The sequence below is a fragment of the Hypanus sabinus genome, chromosome 10 (genome assembly GCF_030144855.1).
Source record: "Hypanus sabinus isolate sHypSab1 chromosome 10, sHypSab1.hap1, whole genome shotgun sequence".
Lineage (NCBI taxonomy): Eukaryota > Metazoa > Chordata > Chondrichthyes > Myliobatiformes > Dasyatidae > Hypanus > Hypanus sabinus.
In genome coordinates, this window is record NC_082715.1 from 77,057,394 (window position 1) to 77,076,822 (window position 19,429).

The window sequence follows — 19,429 nt, forward strand, 5'->3', positions numbered from 1 at the left end:
AGGTATCCCATGCAAGGCTTATTGAGGAACAAAGGAGGCATGGGATCCAAGGGGACTTTGCTTTGTGGATCCAGAATTGTCTTGCCTACAGAAGGAAAAGAGTGGTTGTAGACAGGTCATATTCTGCATGGAGGTTGGTGACCAGTGGTGTACCTCAGGGATCTGTTCTGGGAACGTTTTGTGATTTTTATAAATGAACTGGATGAGGAAGTGGAGGGATGGGTTAGTAAGTTTGATGATTTATACAAAAATTGGGGGTGTTGTGGATAGTGTGGAGGGCTGTGAGAGGTTACAGCGGGACATCGATAAGATGCAAAACTGGACAGAGAAATGGCAGTGGAGTTCAACCCAGATAAATGTGAGGTGATTCGTTTTGGTAGGTCAAATTTTGGTAGAATATAGTATTAATGGTAAGACTCTTGGCAGTGTGGAGGATCAGTGGGATCTTGTGGTCCAAGTCCATAGGACACTCAAAGCTGCTGCGCAGGTTGACTGTATGGTTAAGAAGGCATATGATACATTGGCCTTCATCAACCATGGGATTGAGTTCAAGAGCCCAGAGGTAATGTCACAACTATATAGGACCCTGGTCAGACCCCACTTCAGGTCACCTCACTACAGGAAGGATGTGGAAACTATAGAAAGGGTGTAGAGGAGATTTACAAAGATGTTGCCTGGATTGGGGAGCATGCCTTATGCGAATAGGTTGAGTGAACTTGGCCTTTTCTCCTTGGAGCGACGGAGGATGAGACATGACCTGATAGAGGTGTATAAGATGATGAGAGGCATTGATCGTGTGGATAGTCAGAGGCTTTTTCCCAGGGCTGAAATGGCTAGCATGAGAGGGCACAGTTTTAAGGTGCTTGGAGTAGGTTCAGAGGAGATGTCAAGGGTAAGTTTTTATGCAGCGAGTGTTGAGTGCGTGGAATGGGCTGCCGGTGACTGTGGTGGAGGCAGATACAATAGGGTCTTTTAAGAGACTCCTGGATAGGTACATGGCCCTTAGAAAAATATAGAGCTATGAGTAACCCAAGGTATTTTCTAATGTAAGTACATGCTCAGCACAACATTGTGGGCCGAAGGGCCTGTATTGTGCTGTAGGTTTTCTGTATTTCTAAACTGCTCTTCAATTCCACCCTGACGTCGATGAAAGTGGCAGGAATGCTTCCCTGCTGCTGCATACTTGCTGTAACTCAGAATGAGAACCAAGGGTTTGAAACTTCAAATTCAAATTCAGATTCATTTATTTGTCATATGTACATTGAAACACACAGTGAAGTGCTTTGTTTGCTTTAACAACCAACACAACAATTCTATGTTGGGACACTATGTCACCAACATAGAATTCCCACTATGTTTAGTGAAAAAACACAGAACACAGCATAACAGAGCATATCAAGCAAGAAAAACAACAAAAAATCAAGCCTTTTCCTCCCTCCCTTCACCCGCCCACCCACTCCTACACATAGACAGTCCTCCAACCGGAGGACAGGCCTCTGGGCTTTTGGCAGACTTACAGACTCTCAGACAATGGGCTTCCAACTACAGCAGTAGACCCTCAAGACTTGTAGATCCAGGGCTTTGACAATCAAGTTTCGACTTCTGATTGAGCTTCAGGCTTTGATCTATGGTATTGACTCCAATGACTTATTGTACTTGTTTTCCTTTGAAACTGTAAGATGGGGGAGTGATGCACCATCAATAACTCTCGGAGACGTAAGGCGAGATATAGGCTTTTATTGGCTGGAAGAAAGGACAAACACAATTGACCACCACACTACATCCTGGCGACTGAGACCAGGGTTGTGTCTCCAATCGCCTTTATACTGAGGTCTGTGGGAGGAGCCACAGTAGCAGTCAGTGGTGGGGGGGGGGGGGGGGGCGTGTCCAGACAGGTGTATGTAGTTCACCACAGGGAGATTGTCTGAGAGTTTTTTGATAAACTGTCGCTCCTAATTAGCTCCCTGCAATGGTGTTGGACCCTAGGAATGACCCTATGCTCATTTCCTCAGCATAATGCCTGGCTTTTTTATACTAGTGTTTGGCTTAGGTATAAAATTATACAAATCAAACTCCAAATCAACCCCATTCGACCTGAGCCTGAGGTCTTGACCAAAACAACCTGGCACATATACTTGGTTTCCTACCACACTTGATTCAAGCAGTTGTGCTCTTTTTAATGGCTGGCACAAGAGAATGCTTGTGATGGAAGAAACACCAAAAGCTCCCCTTTCTTTACTCTTCCTGTTTCTTCACACAACTTTTGAACTATGCTAAACTGTACCCAAGAACAGAGTTAAGATTTACTTGCATTATTCAGTGCAAGAACAAAGGAGTATTGAAGTTTTTCAGGCTGCCCTCTCTTTCACACGTTTCAAACTCCTTTGAATAATTTGTGTTGGGTTTAGAAGTTCCAGTGTAGCAACAAAATGTTTCTTACAATCAGTTCCAGAAAGGTCTCCTGAGCCGATTCCATACCAGTAATCACTATATGCTGAGCTTTGGTACATTTAGTTTTTGTAAATCCAAAATTAAAATATGGTGTAATATATTTTGAATTTCTGGCTTTGATATGACGCTATAATTTTTCTAAAGGTTTGTTTCCTCGAAGTGTTTGGAAGAATATCAAATGTTGTTTTGGCTCTTCCTACTGAGTTAAAAGGAATCTGCAATGGAATATTTCTTATTCTAATTCAAAAGATATTTTGTTGAAACTGTTTTTGTGAATTGTAAAATTCCTTTTCTCTTCATGGAAATGATTCACACTTGGCTGTTGCATTATTCTGCCATTGAATAGTTGACCTTTCTCTTTCACCCCAATCAGCCACATCCCCTATTTCCCACAACAGCAACAAGAACAAATTGCATTAATCCAGTTCCCTTTTTAAAGCAAAGTATCTTCTGATGTCATTAATGTTATCAAGCAATATTTGCTGAACAACACGAAACATTAGAACTGATTCCCAAAAGCTCGGCAAAGGGGTGAGCTTAAAGTATATTATCAAAGTACATATATACTACCATATACAACCTTGAGATTTATTTTCTTGCGAATATGAATACTATATAAAGGCTGACAAACAACCAATGTGCAAAAGAAGACAAATTGAGCAAATAAAAATGAATAAATATTACTGAGAACATGAGTTGCAAGGTTAAAGTGAATCGGTAGGTTATGGAATTATATACTTAATGGTAACATATATGTACTTTAATAATAAATTTTACTTTTGGGAAACAGTAAAAGAGGAAAGGGAGCTAAAGTCATTCAGCAAAGGAATTCCTGTACTTCAGGCACTCACTGACAGCTGAAGAAACAATATCCAATGGTGGAACTATGAAATTCATGAAGCTAAAGATTATAGAGATTAACTTTATTTATCAAATGTACATTGAAACATACAGTGAAATGTGTCATTTGTGTTAAAGCAAATCAGTGAGGATTGTGCTGGATAGCCCACAAGTGTCCCCCTGTTTCTGGTGCTAATATAGCATCTGCCCACATCTCACTGACCCTAACTTGTACATCTTTGTAATGTGGGAGGAAAATGGAGCATCCAGTAGAAACCCCGTGGTCACAGGGAAACATATGAACTCCTTACTGATGACGGTGGATGTCAAACACCAATATTATGGCTGGAGCTGTAAAGTGTTGTGCTATCCAGTTGCTCAGATAGTTGAACTGGAGGACAGAGCTTTAAATGATCCTGAACTGTAATGTGAATTCATTACAATAGTGAAGCCTAGAGGTAACAACGTATTAGCAATGAGGGAAACTGGAAGAGATTACAGAGGCGCAAATAAATGGCATTGGTAATGGTGCAGATGTAAGTATTGAAGTTAATCTCAAAGTCAGATACAGCAAAGCAGTTTGCAAATAGCCCAGTTCAATTTCAGACCAAAACTGGGAAAAGGAATAGAGTGTGTGGCTAAGGAGTGTAGTTTGTAGTAATGAATTCAAGCCTCCCTGTACTGACTAGTAATTCTGTTCATCCTCTTCTGGTTAAGAAAATCAAATAGACTGACAATTTAGAGATAATGGAGGAGTCAAGAGGGAAATGATGAAGTAGAACTAATCATCCAAAGTACACTTCTGGAAATTTCAAAGTTCAAAGTAAGTTTATTATTCACCATATACTACCCTGGGATTCATTTTCTTGAAGGCATTCACAGTAGAACAGAGAAATACAATAGAATCAATGAAAAACTGCACACAAAGGTTTGCAAACAAATGTGCAAAACAAACTCTATACATACAATAAATAAATAATTAGATAATACTGAGAACATGGGTTGTAGAATCTTTGTAAGTGAGTCCATAGATTGTGGAATCTGTTCAGTATTGAGGTTAGTGAAGTTATCCACACTGATTGAGGAACCTGGTGATTGTAGGATAATCTGGTGTTGTGTAACATAAGGCTCCTGTACCTCCCTCCCGATGGTAGCAGTGAGAACAGATACAGATGAATTACAATGCAGAAGACGAGACGAGAGAATAGAGATGGTAACGATGCAGTTGCAGGAAAAGACTCCTCCTTTCTTTATATTTTTATCAGTTAAATAAAAGAGTACATACATATAAACAAAAGGAGAATTATCTCAACTATTTATATCAATAACAATTCATATAAAAGATAAAATAAACATTATCAAAATCATACATAGTATTAATCTAATAGTATATAATAAAGAAAATGATAATTGATTCTCCTCTTATCCATAAAAAGAAGAAAAAAGATGCAGAAACTTTTATAATTAAAATGTACACAAAAAAAACCCTGAAACAAAAAAAGGAACTGGGCAGTTCAAACTGAGAGTGAAAGCAAGAAAAAAGGAAAAGCTTTCTGATCAATCCAACACTTCAGAAAGGTAACTGGAAGGGCCATAAGTCAGAGCATATGAAAATATTGAATAAAAGGTCACCAAGTTTCCTCAAATTTAAAGGATGTATCAAATGTCTGACTTTTTATTTTCTCTAAACTTAAACAGAACATAATGGAGGTAAACCAATAAATAGCAGTAGGTGGATTAGAATCTTTCCAACTTTAAAGAGGTACTCTGCCTGGTGTTCCCAAGAATCCCAGTGGAATTTTACTGTATGATTCGTATTCTTTTTCCTTATTCTTCCTACTGCAACGGAACTCCTTACACTTTCCAACCTCAACTTTAAACTGTTGTGTGCCTATCCACTTCATCAGGCTGAATATGTTAGTCCAGTCTATTACTTTTCTCCTCATTTCCAGGTTTTCTTTAAACTCCAAAATTATTCTTTGTACAACAAAGTCCAGGTTGGTTGTAAATATTTTTAAAATGGTTCCCTCGGGGAACATTTCTATATGTTTGATTCCCATTCAAAAACATAAGTCATCTCTACTCTCTGCTTTTTGTTCCTTAACTAATTTCACATGCATCCTGCCAAAATCCCTAATCTAATGGCTGCAATCAAAAACCTTCCAAAATTCCAAAGTCTCAAAATTTGTTTGCATACAAGACCTAACACACACTAAATTTCTTACTGCCTGTGGGTCAACTCCTAAACCTCTATTCCATTGTAAAGTTTCCCCGGTGGCTGTCAATAGAAGAGCAACAATTCAGCTGCAGTGAGCTCTTCAACTTGAATGGACTGAAAAACAATCGTTCTTGTGTACTCACAGAGCCACCAAGCTTTTTTTGCTGTTTGCCCTAAAGCCATGCTATTTAGCAGGTCAGCCCTCCATCTGCACTCTTTATCATCTCCAAGTTCTATGGTCTCCTGCGACCACAGGCACACACATGTGCCTGACTGATTTGCCCTTAGATGTCATGGACACCGTCACTTGCATTTCTCTCACTAGAGGATCGTTTCACACTGCCGCTGACTCTGACACATCCCAGTTTTCTCATCACAGCTGGATAGGAAGTTCACACAAATGCTAACTTGGAGTGAAGCAGAAACCTAACCATCTCCTCCTTCAGCCCACTGGAACAGGCAGAGCAAGAGTTTGCCTGCATAACATACTCAGAATCAGAATCAGGTTCATTATTGCTGATTGATACAGTGTGTATTGAAATTTTTTGTTTATCGATATCAGTACAATGCAAAACATAAAAATGACTGTAAATTACAAAATAAATAATGCAATGAAAAGAAATTAATCTTGCAGTTCATGGGCCATTCAGAAAAATGATGGTGGAGGGGAAGGAACTGTTCCTAAATCATTGAGTGTGGACCTTCAGGCTCCTATACCTCCACCTTGATGGCAGTAATGAGAAGAGGGAATTTCCCCAAAGTGCACCTAGTCATAAACAACACTTGTATAATTTGCAACTTCCATGGCAACCTCATGAAGTCAAAATCATGTTTGTTGTCATATGCTGAAGTAATAATACCTAATGTATTGGAACCAAGATAAATCTTCTAAGATATTGATACCCAGGAACTTAAAGCTTCGCACCCTTTCCACTGCTGACCCATCAATGAGGGCTGGTGCATAATCTCTCAAATTCCCCTTCCTGAAGCCCATAATCAATTCACTGGTCTTGTCAATATTGAGTGTGAGGTTGTTGTGGTGATGCCACTCAAACCAGCTGATCTATCTCACTCCTATACACCATTTCATTGCCATCAGAGTCACCAACAACAGTGGTATTATCTGCAAAGTTATAGATGCTATTTGAGCTATGCTTAGCTACGCAGTCATGAGTGTAGAGAGAATTGAGCAGTGGGCTAAAAACATGTCCTTGAGCTGCGTCTGTGTTGATTATCAGCGGGGAGAGATGTTATTACCAAGTGTACTGACTGTGGTCTCCTGATGAGGAAGTTAAGGACCTAAGGGGTTGACAGGTCATTTCCCTCCATCGATGCTGCCTGACCTACTGAGTTCCTTCAATCTTTGCATGTTACTGCAATGTCAGCCTAGTATATATGGTATCATCTTGGAGCAGGATTTGAATCCACAATCTTGCAGCTCAGACAGAAGTTCCAATTATGCTGAATAATCTTCCAGTATCTACTTCCCATCAGCATGCATTTTTATGCTCTCTTCTACAGTAATTGGTAGCAGGGGAAATGTTCATTGCAAACATAGTCTCAGTACTGTTATTGATGGTTGACCTGCCAACATAAAGATGTTTCATAATTCATAAAATTAAGTTTAAAGTAGTTTACTGACATATTCTGTGTTCAACAAGAAGACAAATGCTGAGATTTGTAATTAGAAAACATAAGCATTCATATTTTCCCCCAGAAGTCTAGTCCAATGATTCAATAATAGGTGATCTGTGCAAAAAAAATGCAAGCAGTTTTCTGCTATGCTTGCATATTTTAAATTTCCTAGCTGTGCAGCATGGTACCTCTTAGCCAATGAATTTGGAGTTGTGTTCAAAAAATAGAGTAATGTGCTCAGTGAAAGCTTTAGAGAGGGTGCAGAGGAATTTTATCAAGATGATGCCTGAAATAGAGAATATGTCTTATAAGGAAAGGTGGAGTGGGCTAGGATTTTTTATCTTTGGAGTGAAGAAGGAATGGTGGCGACTTGATAGTGGTGTATAAGATTATAAGAGAGGTAGATAGAGTAGGCAGTCAGTGCCTTTTTTTCTCAATGCAGCAATAGTTAATACCAGAGAACACCCTTTTAAGGTGAGTAGAGGAAGGTTTAGGGAAGATGTCAGAGGTAGGTTTTTTACAGAGAGTGGTAAATGTCTGGAAGGTACTGCCAGTGGCAGTGTTAAGGCTGATACATTAGGGGTATATATGAGAATCCTCAATAGACACATGGATGATAAGAAATGGAGGGTCATGGGCGGTGTAGGGGGAAAGGGCTAGATTAATTGTCAAGCAGGTTAAAAGGTTGGCACACACTATTTGTTGTAGGGCCAGTACTGTGCTTTACTGTTCTATGTTATAAAGTGTCTGAAATTTTGAAGATTTTCTTATATAGATATCTGTGTTTCATGCTTATCAATTTAACATTAACAAGCAATAACACTTCAGATTTCGGGTAAGGAATCTTAGTGATTCAGTTGTTAAATCATGAGAGTCGCAGTCATGAAAAAGTAATAAAAGGAGTTCACAGTAAATCTAGAAATGTTTTAAAGCCTTCCTAATCACTGCTAATAGAAATTGAGTAACATTCATCACCCAGTGGTTTCTGATGACTGTTCTTGTGTTTGGTATTCTTTGGTTGTGCTTTCACAGAATCGGAAAGCTTGACTTACCTAAATTATCCATTCATTCTTCTGGGATTTACTTATTTGGGGCTTTCTGTTTTCTGAACCGAGGATCATATTTGTCTGAGTTGAGTATTGAACTATGTTGAAAATGTAACCATAAATCTAATTCTCTTATTTTCCCTCCCCCGTTCTTTCATTCACCTTTTCTGCCATTGTTTCCCATCTGTTTAATTTTATTTTACTCTCTTGCCCTCCCTCCCTGCCCTCCCCTCTCTCTGTCCATCTCTAAAACATTCTCTATTTCTCTCACTAATCCTTTCCTTCTCTTTTAATTTCACTGAACCTCTTTTTTTGTACTTGGAATTGAATGCCATCAGTCTGTTAATGATCAGAAGGAGTTCTATCCCTCTTCCCCTCAAAGGCTACTTTTAGAAATCAAATTGTTTACAACAATACTTAGTCCTGAATTTCTAATTGAAACACTGACACTTTTGGAACAAAATCATAATTATTTAATCAGAAATTTGGTTTGGAGGATTAACCAGCTCCAACAATGAAGAGGAACTATTGATCCAAGGTATTCGCAGTATCACTTGCATAATCAGTCCTGCCAGAGTGCTTAAATACATTGCCATTGCAAATGGTACAGCCCTCACTGTTTTTTAAATTAATTTTTTACCCTTTTTAAAAGGGAAAATTATGGTGAAGTTCTCGCAGTTGCATTTTATGGGTTGTGTTTCAACAAGAATGATAGCTACATATGAGGCTCATAATTTTCCATGGGACCATCCCCCAGCCTTAGTCTAACTAATGAAGTAGACAAGGCACAGAGCAGGGTAGCATCTCCCAATAGCAAAGCCCTCAGATATTTTATGACTTGGTGGCAGCTAAGCAGAACAAGTCACAAGTTAGTAGCCTACAAAGTACCCAGGACGTCTGCAGGGAGCAGTGCCTCAGAAAAGCAGTGTCTTTTATTAAGGACCTCCAACACCCAGGGCTTGTCCTTTTCTTACAGTTACCATCATGTAGGAGGTACAGAAGCCTGAAGGCACATACTCAGCAATTCAGGAATAGCTTCTTCCCCTCTGCCATCTGATTCCTAAAAGTACATTGAACCTTTGAACTCTACCTCACTTTAAAAAAAAATACAGTATTTCTGTTTTTTGCACTTTTTAAAATCTGTTCTATATATGTATACAGTAATTGATTTACTTGTTTATTTATTATTGTTATTATCTTTATTTTATTTTTTCTCTCCTCTAGATTATGTATTGCATCGAACTGCTTCTGCTAAGTTATAAAATTTCACGTCACATACCAGTGATAATAAACCCAATTCTGATCCTGAAGTTAGAAGTTGAGGCTTTGAAGAAGATAATAGGGCAATCATTCTATAATGTTGAGGAAATATAATTACAAAGAAAAATCAGCAGAACTTGCAATATATTGATTCTGATTTTTTAAATTATGAAGGATTTAGACAAAGGTTTCTACAGTTATATTAAAAGCAAGAGGATAGTGAGGGATAAAATTGGCCCCTTAGAGAATCAGAGTGGTCAGCTATGTGTGGAACCGAAGGAGATGGGAGAGATTTTGAATGATTTCTTCTCTTCGGTATTCACTAAGGAGAAGGATATTGAATTGTCTAAGGTGTGGGAAACAAGTAAGGAAGTTATGGAACCTATGACAATTAAAGAGGTGGAGGTACTGGCGTTTTTAAGAAATTTAAAAGTGGATAAATCTCCGGGTCCTGACAGGATATTCCCCAGGACCTTGAGGGAAGTTTGTGTAGAAATAGCAGGAGCTCTGACAGAGATCTTTAATATGTCATTAGAAACGGGGATTGTGCCGGAGGATTGGCGTATTGCTCATGTGGTTCCATTGTTTAAAAAGGGTTCTAGAAGGAAGCCTAGCAATTATAGACCTGTCAGTTTGACATCAGTTGTGGGTAAATTAATGGAAAGTATTCTTAGAGATAGTATTTATAATTATCTGGATAGACGGGATCTGATTAGAAGTAGCCAGCATGGATTTGTGCGTGGAAGGTCATGTTTGACAAACCTTATTGAATTTTTTGAAGAAGTTACGAGGAATGTTGACGAGGGTAAGGCAGTGGATGTAGTCTATATGGACTTCAGCAAAGCCTTTGACAAAGTTCCACATGGAAGGTTAGTTAAGAAGGTTCAGTCGTGAGGTATTAATGCTGGAGTAATAAAATGGATTCAACAGTGGCTAGATGGGAGATGCCAGAGAGTAGTGGTGGATAATTGTTTATCGGGATGGAGGCCGGTGACTAGCGGGGTGCCTCAGGGATCTGTTTTGGGCCCAATGTTGTTTGTAATATACATAAATGATTTGGATGATGGGGTGGTAAATTGGATTAGTAAGTATGCCGATGATACTAAGGTAGGAGGTGTTGTGGATAATGAGGTGGATTTTCAAAGCTTGCAGGGAGATTTATGCCGGTTAGAAGAATGGGCTGAACGTTGGCAGATGGAGTTTAATGCTGAGAAGTGTGAGGTTCTACATTTTGGCAGGAATAATCCAAATAGAACATACAGAGTAAATGGTAGGGCATTGAGGAATGCAGAGGAACAGAGAGATCTAGGAATAACTGTGCATAGTTCCCTGAAAGTGGAGTCTCATGTAGATAGGGTGGTGAAGAGGGCTTTTGGAACGCTGACCTTTATAAATCAAAGCATTGAGTACAGAAGTTGGGATGTAATGCTAAAGTTGTACAAGGCATTGGTAAGGCCAAATTTGGAATATTGTGTGCAGTTCTGGTCACCGAATTATAGGAAAGATATCAATAAATTAGAGAGAGTGCAGAGACGATTTACTAGGATGTTACCTGGGTTTCAGCAATTAAGTTACAGAGAAAGGTTGAACAAGTTAGGTCTATATTCATTGGAGCGTAGAAGGTTGAGGGGGGATTTGATCGAGGTATTTAAAATTTTGAGAGGGATAGATAGAGTTGACGTGAACAGGCTGTTTCCATTGAGAGTAGGGGAGATTCAAACTAGAGGACATGATTTGAGAGTTAGGGGGCAGAAGTTTAAGGGAAACACGAGGGGGTATTTCTTTACTCAAAGAGTGATAGCTGTGTGGAATGAGCTTCCTGTAGAAGTAGTAGAGGCCAGTTCAGTTGTGTCATTTAAGGTAAAATTGGATAGGTATATGGACAGGAAAGGTGTGGAGGGTTATGGGCTTAGTGCGGGTAGGTGGTACTAGGTGAGATTAAGGGTGCGGCACGGACTAGGAGGGCCAAGATGGCCTATTTCCGTGCTGTGATTGTTATATGGTTATATAGAGAAGGTAGAAATATTGCTACTAGTGATCTGTTGTTCATGAATGAATAACGAGGCATATTCAGAGCACCGTTCACAAACAGGAGATTTTACACAGCAAGCAGAAAAACTACTCTGCACAAACATATGTTACAATGTGAAATGTCGACTAAAAATAATTATGGTCACTTAAATTAGTTAGAAAGTGGAAGTATCGGAGACTTAAGAGAAAGTTTTGCAGCATTTGGGAAAAGACCAGAGTGTAATGGAAAGGATGGTAAGGTGAAAGAACCATGGTGTACAAAGGATGTAGAAAACCTAGTTAAAATGAAAGAAAAGCTTACAAAAGGTTCAATAAACTAGGTACTGTTAAAGCTCTAGAAAATTACAAGGCTGACAGAAAGGAGCTCAAGAATGAAATTAAGAGAGGGGACCATGAAAAGGCCTTGGTGGGCAGGATTAAGGAAAACTCCAAGGCATTCTACAAGTATGTGAAGAGCAAGAGGATGAACCATGTGAGAATAGGACCAATCAGGAGCAATAGTGGAAACATGCATAGAGACGGAGGAAGTAGTGGAGGTACTTAATAAATACTTTGCTTCAGTATTCACCACTGAAAAGGACCTTGGCAGTTGTGGGGATGACTTACAGCAGACTGAAATGCTTGAGTATACAGACATTAAGAACGAGGACGTGCTGGAGCTTTTGAAAGGTATTAAGTTGGATAAGTTGTCAGGGCTGGATGAGATGTACCCCAGGCTACTGTGGGATGCGAGGGAGGAGGTTCCTGAGCCTCTGGCAATGATCTTTACATCATCAATAAGGACGGGAGAAGTACAAGAGGATCGGAAGGTTGCAAATGTTGTTCCCTTGTTCAAGAAAGAGAGTAGAGATAACCCAGGAAATTATAGACCAGGGATCCAGTGGATGGTAAAAGGATAAACCCTTGGTCCACTGGAAATCTTGAAAATCGTTGGCCACAACTTCGAAGGCTTCAGCCACAGTAAAGCAGAAATCCTGGCAAACTTAAAACCGAACATCTTGTGCAAACAAGAAACTCATAGGCTGAGCAACCAACCCTATGTGCCAGGAAAGCACTTGGCTATTGACACTCCTAGCCAAACTTATGGAAGTGCAATCTTTGTTAAAGATAAATCTATAGTAATGAGCACAGCAAACATCCAAGCTGGCTCAATGGAACTTCTGAAAGTTGAAACAAAACACATAAATATCATCTTGGTCTACAAACCCCCTAATAAACCATTCATGTGACCACCTAACCTAGATCTCCAGGACAAAATGTACCTCATTATTGGTGACTTTAACGGCCATAGCACCAACTGGGGATACGAAGATGACGATGCAAATGGAGAAGAAGTTGTATCATGGGCTCTAAACAACATCCTTGAGCTACTATACAAGTCAAAGGACACCCCTACCTTCACAAGTGCCAGATGGAGAAAAGGATACACCCTAAACCTTGCCTTTGTTACCTTGACAAGCTCCAACCTCTTCACACGTACAGTCCTCCAACATATACCCAAATCCCAACACCGTCCAGTCCAGGTAGAATCACTTCCAGTTTTGAGACCTGTACCATGAAAGTACCTACCAAGATTTAACCTGAGAAAAGCGAATTAGACATTTTTCGCAGAATCTCTTGATAAACTTATCAATACCATAACACCAGAACCTGATCATTATGATGAATTTGTCTGACTAATCTGGAAAGTAGCACAGCAGAACATGCCTAGAGGCTGCAGAACCAAATATATTCAGGGATTGACTAATGATATCAAGCAAAGTTATGATGAGTATGTCAACTTATATGACCAAGACCTGTTTGGTCAAAACACAATTGAAATGGGAGAGTCAGTATTGTCCCTAATGAGCCAAGAGAGACAACAGCGTTGGCAGGAACTGATAGAAAACACAGACATGACTGAGAACAGTAAGAAGGCATGGGCAACTGTTCGGAAACTCAAGTCAGACAATAGACCACCACAGAGAATTGCTGTGGTAACATCCGATCAGGTTGCCCACCAACTAATACTAAATGGTTGACCAAATAACAAGGAACGGAGGCAAAAGAAAAAGGAACATCAGGAGATGGAGCCAGCTCTTTCAAATGGGAATAAGAACTTCCCACCTCTCACCCTAGAAGAATTAAAGGATGAAGTATCACAGCTACAATCCAACAAAGCTACTGGCATAGATGGGATTCTTAATGAATTCTTTAAGCATCTTGGACCTAAAGCACTCCACTGGCTTCTGTCCCTTTTTAACTGTTGCCTAAGATCATTAAAAATACTTAAAAAGTGGAGAAGAGCCAAAGTTATTGCTCTTCTAAAACCCAATAAAGACCCCAACATTCCTGAAAATTACAGACTGATTTCCTTGCTCTGCAGCCTTTATAAATTCTACGAGAGACTCACACTGAAAAGAATATCCCCCTTAGTCGAAGATCCTCTAACAAGACCAAGCCGGGATCAGGCCAGGCCGCTCTTGCTGCGGTCAAGTCCTGAACTTAACCCAGTATACTGACGAAGGGTCTCGGCCCGAAACTTCGACAGTGCTTCTCCTTATAGATGCTGCCTGGCCTGCTGTGTTCCACCAGCATTTTGTGTGTGTTGCCAGTATATTGAGGATGGCTTTGAAATGCGACAAATTACAGGGGCAGTATTCATTGACTTTACAGCAGTGTATGACTCTATGACTTATGGAAGCTTCTACTGAAATTATCAAAAATGTTAAAGAATGAAACCACGGTCAAAATAATAAGAAGCCTCCTAGAAAATTGCAGATTTTATGTAGAAATGAATGGAATTAAGAGTAGTTGACGTCCACAAAAGAACGGACCTCCAGAGGGATCAGTCCTGGCACCTCTACTATTTAATGTTTACACAAACAACCAACCAACCTTTCTTAGCACACGCAGGTTTATCTATGCAGGTGACCTATGCATAGCAACACAAGCTAACTCCTTCCAAAAAGTTGAAGTATGACTTACAGCAGTCCTCAAAGCAATGAAGTAGTATTATAAATAAAAGGTCTCTGAACCCAAATTCATCAGAAACTCAAGTGTGTGCATTCCACCTGAGGAACCGAGAAGCAGCTCGGAAACTCAAGATCTTCTGGAGTGGGAAGGAGCTCGAGTACCATCCAACTCCAATTTACCTGGGCATGACACTGAATAGGATCCTCTTATTTGCCACCCACACCCAAAAACTACAAGGGAAAGTTGGTTCTTGCAATTCCCTGTTGAAAAAATTAGCAGGAACAAAATGGGGAGCTAATGCTCACACACTTGGATCAACTGCCCTGGCACTCTGCTGTGCACCTACAGAATACTGTGCACCTGTGTGGGGCAGATCAGCCCATGTGAAGAAAATAGACCCATTGATTAACAAAGCCTGCTGAATAATCACGGGCCCACTGCGCCCCACACCCAGTAAGATCATTTATAGACTTGCAGGCATTGCTCCCCCAGAGATCCAAAGACACACTACAACAAAAATTGAAAAAGATTAACAGAACTCGGATCCATGGCACCCACTACATCGTCATGTGTCAGTTTCCAACTGCCTAAAATTGAGGAAAAGCTTTGCTACAATCGAGGAACTACCATACGGAACATCCCCCCAAACATACAGGATTGACCCCTGGCAACAAACAGAAGCCAGAACTCCACCAAACAATACAGTGCAAGACCCCACAGAAATGTTGCCAGTCGGGGCACTGCTTGACAGACGGAAGTGGTGCTCTCTTGGTCTTTTCTCCTTGGAGTGAAAAAGATGAGAAGCGACCTGCTAGAGTTGTATAAGATGATGAGAGGCATTGACCATGGGGATCGCCAGAGGGTGTTTTCCCAGGGCTGAAATGGCTATCACAAGGTGGCATAGTTTTAAGGTTCTTGGAAGTAGGTACAACAGGGATGTGAGAGGTACGTTTTGCACACAGACAGTGGTAGGTCCATGGAATGCATGGCAATACAATAGGGTCTTTGAAAAGGCTCTTAGCTAGATACATGGAGCTTAGAAAAATAGACTATGTGGTAGGGAAATTCTAGGCAGTTTCTCGAGTAGATTGCATGGTTGACACAACATTTTGGGCCGAAGGGCCTGTATCGTGCTGTAGATTTCTACCCTCTGTGTTCGAATTGGACCCAGTCATTTTGTAAGCAAGTATGGGCATGATAAACTCAAGGGCCTTCATCTGTAATGTATTCCACCCTATATATTGACATCCCATTTCTTCTGTTTTGATGTGGTTAGTCATATATAAGAAATATCTTCACATTTTTGCAGGACATTTTCACACCAAGGATAAGAGTTCTCATGACTATATGTTATATATGCAGTACAAAGCAGATTGGCATTTTCTCAATAAAAGTTGAGTTCACCACTTTATATGGCTGTCATGTTTAAATTGGTGGACACTCTGCCCAGTATTAACATTTGAGTAGTTTGGATTTTGCAAGATCTGAGTTGGAGGAGAGTGCACTATCTCATAACTCTATTATGTGCCAGCAACTTTGTAGATATCTTCTTTAACTGCAGTAGGGACTAGAGCAGATTTCACCATCATTTCTTTGACTCTGCTTCCAGGAGTTTTGTCAAAGGTTTGCAGATCCTTATAGTGAGGAATGGGAAATATGGTTGATAAGCTTTATATGTCACATGTACATCGAGACATACAGTGAAATGCATCATTTGTGTCATGTCAAATCAACAAAGATTTTGCTAGGCATCCTACAAGTATGGCTACATTTCTGGCACCAATTTAGCATGCCCACGTCTGGCTAACCTTAACTGTATGTAATGGAATGTGGGAGGAAACTGGAGCACCAGAGGAAATCCACGCCGTCGTGAGGATAACACGCAAGCTCCTTACAGACAGTGGCAGGAGTTGAACCCTGATCTTACAGCTGGCTGCTATAATGCATTGCACTAGTCACTGTGCTACCATGCCGTGAGTGAGTGCATTAACTACAGCTTGCTCGAGCCTAGCTGGCTCACGTTGTGTGAGGGGTTACAATTTTTCAGATGGTAAGCATATTTAGTTCCATCATGCTTGTGCTAAAAATATATTTCTGAAACAGCTGTGGTATCTTGTGTTATTCACATGTCACATATGGCAACCCTAACCTCCCCCTTCCCCAACACCCAACATCCCACTTGGCTCATGTCAATGAGAGTACAGAAGTGTAAGTTATAAATGAGGTCGAAGCTCATTCATTAATTGAACATATGTTTTAGATCAATGGGAGAGAGTAAATAGCCCAACACAGTCAGATCTCTACTTCTGACACTCAGTTATTTTCAACTCTGGTATTCGTAGAAAGACAATGAAGAATGATGAATAGCTATATTCTGTACACCTGGATTTATTTTGCATTATTCAAAGGATTAAATCTGGTGCTACATGAATACCTCCCAGTATGTTCAGTCCAGCCAGCTGCATCTGAACCTACATGTTATGAGGTCTGCTTTAATCATAAGAAACAAGGTCATCCCTTTTGGACAGCCATGTCATTTGTATTTTGTGTTTCATTATTGTAATTCTAATTCTTTGTCTCTGACACTGTGTGGAAGGAAGGGGAGGTTGTTTTCTACTCAAGATTATTGTATGCTTATCTAACAAACCAACTATCCTTTGTGTGACAGAGGCTGCTCTGAACTGTATAGGATACCGATGGTTGAATACAAAGTGGACAATGAAGGCACACCTTGTGAGTTCAAGACCCCCTTCAGAAGAAACACCACATGGCATCGAGTAGCCACACCTGCAGGGCAACCAGTCTCCAGGTCCTCCCCCATACAAGGAGCAGCTGACAGACTCCAATCTCAGCAAATGTTGCAGCAGATCCACACAGCTATCCCTCGCAGTACTTCCTTTGACAGAAAGCTGCCAGATGGCATGAGGTAGTATTCTTAATTTTTATTGTACTGCTGGAATTTTGCCTCTCTAGGACCACAGCCAACACGAAGGGCTGCAAATAAAGCTCTCTTGCTAATTGCATGCGATACCGAATGGTGCACAAAGCTTTGGGGGTGAATTTAATACAGAAACCCCACTATGCTAGCAACCAAAATGAGTGTGGTCTGAAGGAGAGACAGCTGTGAATTGTCTAACAGCAGACTAGCTTTAGGGGGGAGCAAAGGTAAATCTTGACAGCAGTTGCACCGATGATTTATTTAGCTATTTGTATTCCATTGAAGAATTTAAAGTGTTCTCAGATGTTTTCTGTATTCATTTATGAATGTGCTTGTAAGTGAACTTGCAAGGGTAAATATTTATCTCAGTGGAATGATGTTCATATCTCTCTAGGGCCCCTGTTTGTCAGAAGAGACAAATATATTTAAAAATACCAGCACCAATCCAGATGTACTACTTGTAGTTTGGGCCAAGGGAGAGAGAGAATACAAACTTTGCAATGATTTACCCTCTGATCAATGTTGCAACCCCTTGATTTTCCATCTTACACACTTGTTTGCAGAGTCAGATATAACTGTTAGAAGGCAAGGCAGAGGATGTCTCTTTCCTTTGGAATCAACATTGCTTTTGACCACTGGCACTGGAGGGAAATATTTGTGTGAGAATAGTTCCCATTTACCACAAACAGCATTCAGAATTACAGTCATTAGAGTTTGGGACACTGTTGAAGGCAGAAAATAAAGAACTTGCATTATGTAATGTCCCATCACTTTTCAAAGTTCAAAGTAAAATTATTATCAAAAGGTGTATATGTCATCATATACTACTCAGGTTCATTTTTTTGCAGGCACTCACAGTAAAATAAAGAAATACAGTAGAACCGTTGAAAAAACACACAGACTGGCAATCAACCGTTGTGGAAAAGAAGACAATCTGTGCAAATACCAAAACAAAAGATGGATAGTTGGATGAATAAATAGATAGATAGACAGACTGACAAAAATGCTGAGAACTCGAGTCTCAGAGCCCTTGAAAGTGAGTCTATAGGTTGCGTGAGTGAAGTTATCCCCTCTGGTTCAAGAGCCTGATGAAAACAAGCAGTCAATTTGTACACAAAAGCATCCAATAATCAGCTGGGCAGTATGGAGGGTCAGCATTTTGGGGGATGTGAATAAAAGCTATGTATTGTTGGATCCCAATAGCAAATTTACAATGAAATGTCTGCTGTTGAATGTAAACAAAAACTCTCCCCAAGATGATTCATAAATGGATATTATGGATGTTGACCCTGCCAGGAAAGAGAAATTCAAGTTGAGCAGGGTCTACTGAGGAGGAATTAAAATTGGTTTATTGTTGTTGCGTGTTCCAAGGTACAGTGAAAAGCTTGTCTTGCATTCTGTTCATTCAGTTTAATTCATTCACAGGCATTCAGGTAGCACCAAGTAAAGCAATAACAGAATGCAGGGTAGTGTAACAGCTACAGAGAAAGGCGCATCAGCCTGCTGCTCAATTTGTTAAAGTTTGTTAATATATTGGTATTGGTTTATTATTGTCATATTTACTAAGATACTCTAAAAAGTTTGTCTTGCATGCTTTTCATACAGATCAAATCATTACATGTATATTGAGCTAGAACCAAGTAAAACAGTGACAATCCAGAACAAAGTGGAAGAGCTACAGGAAAAGTGCAGTGCAGGTAGACAAAATGTGAGATCATAATGAAACAGACTGTCAGGAGTGTGTCTTATTGTTCGAGGGAACCATTCAATAGCCTTATAACAGTGGAGGAGAAGCTGTCCTTGAGCCTGGTTCTACCATTTTTCAGGCATTTGTATCTTCCATCTGATGGGAGAGGGGAGAAAGAGAACATTCAGGGTGGGTGGGATCTTTCATTAAGTTGCTTTACTTAGGGAGCAAAAAGTCCAATGTACCTTACATCTTTGGGAAGCTATCCAGTTATTTTTCCCTCTCTTCTCTCTAGCTTCTTGACTGGGGTAGCATAACCAAACTTTCTGGCACCTATCCATGTTCACATCAATTCTCAACAGGATCTG

General features: G+C 40.1%; 1 protein-coding gene across 4 annotated transcripts in view; it reads left to right on the top strand.

Annotated features, from left to right (window-relative positions):
- LOC132400777 (signal-induced proliferation-associated 1-like protein 2) overlaps window positions 1-19,429 on the top strand; it is a 503,978-nt gene that overhangs the window by 385,622 nt on the left and 98,927 nt on the right. For 3 of the 4 annotated variants that reach the window (XM_059982126.1, XM_059982128.1, XM_059982127.1), the window contains one exon: window positions 17,105-17,362. The exons of the other annotated variant lie outside the window; for it this stretch is intronic. In XM_059982126.1, the coding sequence (XP_059838109.1) occupies window positions 17,105-17,362 (258 nt within the window). The remainder of the gene's footprint in view (window positions 1-17,104; window positions 17,363-19,429) is intronic. 4 annotated transcript variants of the gene reach the window in all.